Source organism: Centruroides vittatus, unplaced genomic scaffold (assembly GCF_030686945.1).
Source record: "Centruroides vittatus isolate TY-2023 unplaced genomic scaffold, ASM3068694v2 scaffold_435, whole genome shotgun sequence".
NCBI classification, from domain to species: Eukaryota; Metazoa; Arthropoda; class Arachnida; order Scorpiones; family Buthidae; genus Centruroides; species Centruroides vittatus.
The window spans coordinates 3,606,720-3,617,146 of NW_027122708.1; the positions used below are offsets into that span (position 1 = coordinate 3,606,720).

Sequence of the window (10,427 nt, forward strand, 5' to 3'; positions counted from 1 at the left end):
CATCATTTCTAAACCACCATTTATCATACTTAGAAAGTTTACCTCCATTACAAAAAACAACGTCTTTAGATTTTAAAAGATTCAAACTCATATTATTTTCTAATAAATACTTATCCAAAATATTAATAAATTCCTGTAAACCTCTGACAGAATCGGCAATCAAAACAATATCATCTGCATGTGCCAATATTTTAACACTGGTTCTGTTCACATCGATACCTTCATAATTAGAATTATTTATCCATTCAATTAAGTCGTTCAAATATAAACTAAATAAAACAGGACTCAAAACACAACTCTGTCTAATACCTGTGGCTGTGAAAAAAGGCCTAGAGCAAAAACAGCCCTGTTTGATTCTAACATTTGATTCTCTATATAATTCCACAAGCAAAGAAACAAATTTAAAACTCAGACCATATTTCAAAAGCTTTCTCCACATTAAGTTCCTTTCTACAGTATCAAAGACTGAAGACAAATCAATGAAGAAAGCCTATACTTTACACCTTTTTCTCATTAGCGTCTTAATGGTGAAAGTATGCAAAATAAAAACATTATCAGTAGTAGAATATTTTTCTTGAAAACTAGCCTGATTCTCAAATAAGATATCGTTTAAATTTAACCAGGTTACTATCCTATAATACAGTATACTACAAAAAATTTTTGAAATACAATTTAGCAAGGAAATTCCTCTATAATTACTAGGAATCAATTTAGAGCCATTTTTATATACTGGACACAAAAGGGTACTCCCCAATTCTTTGGCACTACCGCAGTCCTGAAGATTCTATCAAAACTTTTAAATATCGGAAAAACGGAATTTATCTTCCAAAATTCCAAGGGGGTGCCATTGACACCAGGTGCAGAACCAACTTTATTTTACTTAAAACATATCTCAACTCAGATTCCATAATATCTGCATCCAAAGTTTCATCAGACCATGATAAACACTCATCAAAAACTGACAAGTCTACAATATAAGGAAGTAAAGAGCCATATAGAGAAAAAAAATGTGTAAACCATGCTTCCAAATATTCACTCTACTACTATTATTTCTAATTTTACACAGATTTCAAAACCATTTATTATTTTTGCAGAAAATATCAGAATTCTGTGCCATATACAGAAACTTTTTCTTTTTGGCTAAACAAAGTTTCTTAACTAAACTATGAAATAAAACAAATATTTTACAATGTAATTCTGATCCACTTTTCTTAAAAACCCACCAAGCTCTGTTTCTATTCCTAATCATTAGATGACAATCTAAATCAAATCAATTATTAATATTGATATGATATTTTGATTTAAAATTCATATAATAGCAATTAGCAATCTCAACAATTAACTTACTTATGTATGATAAGGAAACAGACACTCCCCAATAGATGTTTCCCAAGATCACACACAAAACTGTTCATAATCTCACAGTTCCAGAAAATTCTTTCATAAAAAAATGCCATTATTGTTCACCTGAGATTTCAATAGATTGTCCAAACATAGTACCAAAGGAAAATGGTCCAACACACAACAATCATCAACAAAAAAAGACTTAACACAACCCCACACACAGGGAGTTATTATTTATTTATTTATTTATTACACATACTGGATGAGTTATTAAACTAAAATCAATAATCAAAGATCCCAAACTGGAAACAAAGGTATATTCGCCCGCTTCATCACCTAACATTCTTCCATTTAACATTATTAAATTTTTATCGAGGCAGTATTGAAGAATCTTTTGACCTTTACTATTCACAATAACATCCTTAGATACCCTACCTCACTTAGAGGGATCAATACCAAAGTCATCACCGTGTAGTCAGGGATAACATTTCCTTCACCAACCCAAGCATTAAAATCATCAAAAATAATCAAATTAGAATCTTCAGTAAAGTGAAAATTAATTAAAATCTCAAAAATTTCCTGTTAACTTTGCTCATGCATATAAACAAAACATATCAAAAATTCACCCACAGGAAATATATTAATCTCAACTAAAAATCTATCTCTATAAATTACTTTATAAGTAAAACTTACTCTTATAAATAACAACCATCCTGCCTTAAATCTATTACAATCCCCAAAAGCATCATCAATAATATAATTATAATCCAATAAAACCTTCAAATTACTTTCATTACTATTAGAAAAATACCAGGTTTAAAATAAAAAAAATTACATCGGATTGCAATGCATACTTCCAAACTGAATTCAGCTTATCTACTATATAAAGTTGAAAAACTAGGTTCTGTCACAGTATGCCAAAAACAGCCACTAGGGGTGCTCCTAGCTATTATTTAAATTAACAATAAATTCAGTATATTATTATTTTTATTTGTAATAGGAATTTATTATTTATACCATGTAATGACACTGCTGCTGCTAGAATGCCCACTAGGGGTGTCCCGGGCTACTAGAATAGAAGGATTAGAAGTATGAAATAATCTAATAATCTTAATCGTTGTTGTTGTTTATTGCCCGGGCAACGCCGGGCTCATCTGCTGGTTTTTAATATCAGTGCAATTCCAAGCCACAATAGAGGTAGACTGGGCCAGTGATTGTTATGTAGAGATAGGCATAATTTTACCCGATTCCTCTTCAGATCCGTCAATAATTACATTATCATAGGTTAAACAGATGTTATGAGCACCTTCAGATTTCTTCTGTCTTCCAAACATCTTAATTTATACCTTATGTCCCTTAATTGTTGTGAAAAGTCATTGTTTACAAATACATTCAAATTACAAAACTCAGAAACTGCCTTTTTAAAAATTAATTTATCATTAAAGGAACCAAACTGACAAATTATTATTCTAGACTTATCCAAATTTTTTACCTACTCGTCTAGCATCTACATATTGCAACAAAGGTAAATTCAACTTATTTGTAGCAAAAGATTTAACTCCTCTAAGGTGTCTATTGCTGATTCTCCAGCTCCTTTCTCCAAACTGTGTATAACTACATTATTAATTCTACGTTGATTATCCATATAATCCATCTTTTGTTCCAAGTTTGACACTTTCTTGTGGATATTATCAATAAGGAGAAAACTCCTCTTTTCCGACTCAATCGAACCCATTCTTGCCTCAATATCTGACCTCAAAACCAACAATCAACAATCCACGTTCTTAATCCATTCTGTAAGATATTCAAGTCGCCTTATAAAATCCTCCACTTTACTATTAAGAGCGACACGCATATGCAAATAATAAACAAACATCTTCCGTTACATCAAAGCTCTGATTTTGCAATAATTCCACAACTTTCTCATCTTGGCCAGGACTACCCATTCTAGGCATTCTCTCCAGAACAGTCAGAGAAAACATCTTCCTCTTTACTCCTTGAGACATAATAAACAGAAGGACTTACCTAAAAACAGAAGAAAAATCACGTCGAAAGAGCAGATAGTCTCCCAATATTTCTTAGGCTTGAATACACATTTAAAGGAAAAAATAATGCCACCTCTGCTCAAAATCAAAAGATCTGAAATGAAAAACAAATCAAAATATGTGCCAATCTACTCAAATGACAACAACAAGGTCCAAAAATTTTTCAAAAGGAATAGTAGAAACACCAAAAATACTTTTTTATAGTTTAAAAAAATTAATACACTAGCTATCATGTCATATGCATCCAAAGACTTATCTCCTTGGCAATGTATGCAGATATCTCTGCAATAATTCTAAAAACAGAAGAAAATGAATTATCACATTGAAACAGCAGTCTCCCGAATCAATAAATATGATATCTTAATTTGATTTTGAGAAGGGAATGTACATTGATTAAGAAATTATGCACTTTGAATACTTATTGTTTTACTGTAGATCCCTGGGTTTTTAAAAGAAGTGCAAGATTTATCTGAAAGAAAATTGGTAGTTTTATAAAATATAAAGCTATGCACTCTGAGCATATGGATTCTTTGGCAAGATTGCATAAACAGAAAACTTTGAAAAATAAAAGTTAAATTTTTTAACTATAAATCTTACATAAATTGCAAAAGTGTATCACTGATAAAATATGAGATGAATGATGCTCTATATTGAAAACTTCTTTTGTTCAGTTTAAAAAGACATGTATATTTTGGCCTGGATTTTTCAGTGAATTAAATGATAAGTGGAAATACGCATTTTTCTCTCAAAACTATAAGAATAAGAAATACAGAAGGTAAATTTAGGGCCTATAAAACATTTCAAGGAATTGCCTTCAATTCCCTCAAGCTTATGTGATTCAAAAGAAAAATACTGTGATAAGTTGTCAGTTCAGAGAGAAAATGATAACATTTCTAGAACAACAACAATCAAATGCTACAAGAACAATATGATTAAAGAAATAATACATTATTTTAGGTATGAATTAAACAGAATCAAGCCTGTGAACAAAATAATAAAAGAAACATCTCCACAATTTTAAGGACATCAAAACTGTCACTAACTTTCCATAGAAGTATGAACAAAGAATTATTAATTGTGGAAATTCAGTTTTGATAAATATGATAAAATACGGTAAAATCTGTGTGAACAGGAATCGCACATGCTATTAAATTATTTTTTTCATTTTGGCAGGTTTTGATCATTCTTTTTTTTATCTTTAAACTACCAGATAAATGTCACACAGTTATGCTTAATTTGAAATATAGCTAACTAAAAATGGACATAATTGAATGCAACTGTTCCCAAGAACTTCAGAAAATGGATCCTTTCAAATATTTAATTGAAACATTTTGGAATTTTTTTTATATCTAAATCTTTCAGTATGTTAATTCTTAGCATAACTTTTATTATAATTTATTTTTTATTGATGTATAGAAAATTTTTATTGCAGCTATAGAATTTCTGTTTAAAAGAATCTCATTTCATTGTATTGAGAACAATGATATTTTTATTTTTCTCTAGACCCCAATATACAATGAATCAGGGAGGCATGCAAGCACCGAACGTAACCGTTGGACAAATGGCAGGTGGTATGGGCGGAGTAACCGGTGCCAATTCACACATATCTGTTTCTGGATCGCCCATGGTACAAGGTGGTGCTAATACTTATGGAGGAGCTGCAGGAAATCCCACTTTGACTACTGGGCAGGCACAGATGCAACATATGCAGCAAATTAGACATCAACATCAGCAACAGCTATTAGCCATGCAGAAACAGCAACAGCAGCAGCAACAACAGCAACAGACTGTGACATTGGTACCACATCTGCAGCGTCATATGGCTAATCCAAATCAAGGGCCCCACGCTCCGCCGCAACAGCACCACCAGTTTCACCAACCGTACTGAGTTCATAGTGACCAATTTTCATAAATAATGACCATTGATTTATTTTAAGTATGAAATAACAATCTGTAATTTTACTAAGATTTAAAACATGCAAGGAAATACATATACAATATATGAATATATATATAATGACGATTGTTATTTTATGAAAATTTAATGAATTATTTTAAAAAAAAAAACAAAAATAGGGGTATAAAATTTATTTATTTATTACTGTTTATTTATGTAATTACAATATAATGAACTCTCTATTAATTAAATATAATTTTTATTATTTTTTTTAAGATTTACAAATTGTGTATATGCAAACATGTACATATCTGTATAAATATTTCACTGATTTTTATCATTATGACTAGCTTCTGAATAAGTATAATAATGTATAATAAAAATAGGAATTCATTTTTATAATAATTGTGATTCAAAGAGTGTAATACATTTTAGAAAATTATATGATTAATTGTATATAGAAGCAATTCTCGATATTTTGAATATCTGTACAAAAATTACCCGGATAATTTTTCTGAATGACGTCAGGCAGTAATGCATGATTTTTTGAGCCGACAGAATTTTTATCTGTGATTCTCTCAAGTTTTATTATGTCTACACGTCTTCAAAGAATAAATTTTCATTCAAAACAGCTGCTTTGTTGTACAACAAAATATATCTAACTGGAAACTTGTGATATTAGGAAAATCTTATATTTAAAAATAATTATACTAATAATTTTTTTATCTGTAACCTATATTTTCAATGAATGTGTGTTGTAAATACAATGTACTCATATACATAAATGTTAAGATTAAAATTTTTCTTATAAAAAAAAACTATATATATATTTGTGTATATATACACATACATGCATATTTTTTCTTCTGTTGGTAACAAAATCTATAACGATGTATTGCAAAATTGCCAAATGATATTTAAAAATATAAGTAAATATAATTAATCTGAAATCGTTAGATCTAACAATGGGGAATTTACACAATTTTTTTTTGTTGTGTTAAATAAAAAATCAAATGTATTTGCTGAATTTGTATGCATATTTTGTTCTGTAAAATTTATGATTAAAAACTTTCGAACTTTATACAATCATTATCGTCGTCGTCACGAGAAAAAAACATTCGCTAATGCCAGTGTTTAGTTTGACTGCCATTAAAGTGTTACACTATGCTGATATTCACTTAGTTACCCATTTAATTTAAAAAATTAGATTGAAAAAACTTGAAAATAGTGTGTTGTTTTGTAATTATTGATTTATTATTTAGAAATTATTGTCAAAAACAAAATCTCGTCTATAAATCCTGGCATGTAAAATAATCCAGCATTTCTAAACAAAATTATTGTTTATTTAAATGTAAGTAATTTTACATTAAATAATATTTTAACAAAATAAAAATTATAATCAGATAATATACCAATTTATTATTAGAAGTAAGTTATAAATGAAATTTATATATTTTTTTAAAATTAAAATTAAAAACTAACAACTATGCTGTGTCTAATAATTAATCTATAGAAAAATAAGTGCGTAACTGTTTTGCAGCTATGGCTTCTTTGCCATTATATTCATCACACATAGAAGGTATTGCAGCTATGAGTAAGTGAGAAAGCTAAGTTCACTATGTTCTTTGCTGCAGCCATGAATATTGTGTAGGCTAATACTTGTGCTATTTTTGGCAGTTTCAATGTCCTTCATATTAGCTTTGTCAACCATTGCTTTTAATATTCAGTTCCTTACACCTTAATATACCAAATCTGTTTTAAACCAATTGTAGAAAGACTGACATTTATATACATCAGAATTAGTTTTACACTGAGCAGTTGTGAATGAACAGAATGATGATATACTTTATTTACAAAGGAGAAAGATAGTAACTATTACTGAAAATATTTTTTAATAGATACATTTGATATTGAAATTTCAACATCTTATTGCTATGACTGATTACATTTTGTGCAAATGACTACCAGACGGCAGCCTACCGCTATGGGGAACCATAGCAACAGGTTGAAACCCCGGGAATTTTTCGGGGATTCTCCATCTGGATATGTCGGGCTTGCTAAAAAGACCCTCTTAGTGCCTGCAGGGTGGAAAGGGCTAAATTTGTGTAAGTTCCCCATCTTTATAACATCTGATAAAAGTATTTATGTAATTAATAACAAGCTTAAATTTTATTTTAGACAAAAACAAACTGAAATCAAATAAATGAATTTGAACTTACAGTATATTTAGAAAATTTGGATAAATAGAAATTTCAAGTTTATTACATTCCAGACAGGTGGAATGATTATGTAATTGAGGCTTGATTAGGCATTTATATTTTTGGGGAAACGTAATTGATAGCGAGAACATTTTTAATATTCTGGAATTAACAGTTTAAATCAAATTCGTGACACTGTTTAGAAAGAAATTTAAAATACAGTAGTGTCATTTGCCAATCTAACATCACCACAGGGTGGTGCATGTGAAATTTTCTTGTTACGACTTGGTGCATGCAGCAGAGAGACCAATGTCCATGTATACCATCAGTACTAGTGTGTTGCATGTACAGTTGGCAAAACATCACAATCATGAATAATACAACCTGTGAACCAAGTTCATTTTTTACTGTGCGGTTCCATTTACAAAATCCACTAATCCAACACCCTCTGGTCCAATATAACTAGATACAGTAGTTTCTGTAATCCAACATATATTTTAACTGACAATCAACATTTTTACTCTTCTAACTTATTTCAAAAACCAATTCGTTGTATAAGCAACAATGTAGTTGCAAAAATTTGAAAAGAAATTATAAAAAATGCAATTTTAAAATAATTTAATAAATTCCTTTAAAAAATAAAATAATCCCTCTTTATTTTTAAAAAATAGCAGTTTGCATGATAAGAAACCAAATATTTTAGTATTTTATAGATGTATTAAAAAATACAATATATACATAAATTTGAGTATTTGTCAAATTTTTAATAAGGTTTAACATAATTTTTTTGACTATGGATGGCCAAGCAGTTAAAGGTGACTGCCTATCGCTCAGGGATCCGGGTTCAAATCCCCAGAATTTTTTGAAGGTGATCCATCAGAAGTGTCAGACCTCGTCTACTCATCACCCTGCCACTCTGTCATAGGCCTAGCTAAACCCATAATGGGCTTGCTAAGAAAATACCATCTTAGTGTCCACAGGGCAGAGTAAAAACAAAATTCCACTCCGATCACTATATCGGAACAAACATTTTTAGTACCTTAATGTTCCAGCCAAATCTCTGCACAATTTTTAAAAGGGTGGAGTTTAAAAAAAATTTTTTTCATAACATTATGTAGTGAGTTTGGATTCTCACATAGGTAAGTCTTGACAATACAACTTTGTCGAATAACTGTCAACTTTCACACTGGGAGCTAAGTTCTTAGCATGGAAATTTTTACACTTTCTCATAACCTCCCGACTTTGTCATTTTAATATAACAACTAACAGGCAGTCAAGGCATCTTCATCAGTCCCTCAATGGAATATCATCTGCCAATAACAGAATATTACGTCCTCTGATAGAGAAATATCCTCCTCCAGTTCATCTCCGTCACGTCCTCTGGTCCCGGAAATTTCCAACTCCTGTCCTGGATATAATCTTCCACACTTTGAACTGTTCCTGGTGTGCTCAGAACTCTCCAGGGTAAAATACTCTAATGATGATCGAACAATCATCTCATTTACAAGCGGCTCACTTCTGATTCCAAGTATTTATAACAACACGCAATTTCATGTACTCTCTCTCTCTCGTGCGAAATGAATCAATGTCGCTCTCATATACAATGTCTAATTGTCTAGCTACTGTTAGCCTGTAGATCTAGTAACAAAAAATAAACAGGTATTTGTTTTGTTAACCTAGTGTCTTGCTTCCAATGCTGTCTCACCTCCATCCAAATCCTATCACACTATATGCAGCCACTTGCATGACCTACTTTCAAACCAAAACAAATTCGCCACTGCAGCTTCAGTGTTGCACAAGACATGGTGGTGTCAGTCCTGACGAGGCATCGGAAGTGCCGACCCTCCAGTCACACCTATATTGTAAAAATTACTAAGCTATACAAAGAAACAATACAGCAGATTGAGTACAAAAGTTAGTTTAGTTCCACCTCAATGTACTGTTTAATTTTATTTTTGGAATTGAGAATAGTTGAAGATAGTAAATCATAATTTTGGATTGACAAATATGAAAACCAAAATAGATCTTACTCCTCTGTAAGATGGGGAACTTATTAATGATATCTTATTCCTCTGTCCAGTTTAGTTTAGTTTGTTTGAGAGAGCAGACGATAATTCAAAATTTTAATATTTAATCTGTTTTATGTTGTCTCTCTTGGGTTTTATTCCCAAAGCAAATTCATTAATAATTGGAAGAATCAAGAATTTTGTCATCTACTTATAAAATGATAAGAAGAGGACCATTGTCTTTCCTATATGTTCAAAATTTCTGTCATATCTTTGTCATACCATTTTGTTTTTTTTATAGACAATAAACTTTGTTCATTAAGATTTTCTATGTGTAATTTCTCACATAAACAAACTAATAATTGTACATTTAGATTGATTATATATGGCATTTTAGAGCAATTTATGCAACACAGTTTATTAATGTTTTTGCAATGCAAAGTTTAATGATATAATGTGGCGGTAAACCCCAATTTAGATAGGATGCTCCCACGTTTGAGTTGTGTCCCGCCATCCCTCAAATGCTCAGTGGGATGCACAAATGTCACGCTTGTAAGCTTTCAACACCCTCGATTTGCCAATCAGACAACACTAATGTATTGTATGATGGGGTTTCCTGACGAGATCGGTATTGACCCCTTAGGGGGTCGACGAAAGTTTGAGAGGTAGGGGTTGATAAAACTTTGGCATAATAATAATAATTCAAAATCTTTTTAATATATGCAGATTTAAAAAATAGGACAAAGTTGCTTTGGAAAAGTTAGCTGTAAAATCAAACTTTGTAGCATATTAAAAGTGATGGTATTCAATATTAATCTATTATATTCCCATTAATTTTACTAGATTTTTAATATTTAAAATTTGGAAATGTTTATTCTTTTAAAATAAACTGATTTTTATCTAAATATTTTTAACCAGAAGTCTTAAATTTGGTATA

The 10,427-nt window shown here is 30.5% G+C and overlaps 1 protein-coding gene across 4 annotated transcripts in view; it reads left to right on the top strand.

Moving 5' to 3' along the window:
* kto (kohtalo) overlaps positions 1–6,104 on the top strand; it is a 135,392-nt gene extending 129,288 nt beyond the window's left edge. For all 4 annotated transcript variants that reach the window (XM_067287050.1, XM_067287052.1, XM_067287051.1 and 1 more), the window contains exon 40: positions 4,893–6,104. In XM_067287050.1, the coding sequence (XP_067143151.1) occupies positions 4,893–5,277 (385 nt within the window). In that variant the 3' untranslated portion in view covers positions 5,278–6,104. The remainder of the gene's footprint in view (positions 1–4,892) is intronic.
* Positions 6,105–10,427: the final 4,323 nt, after the last annotated feature.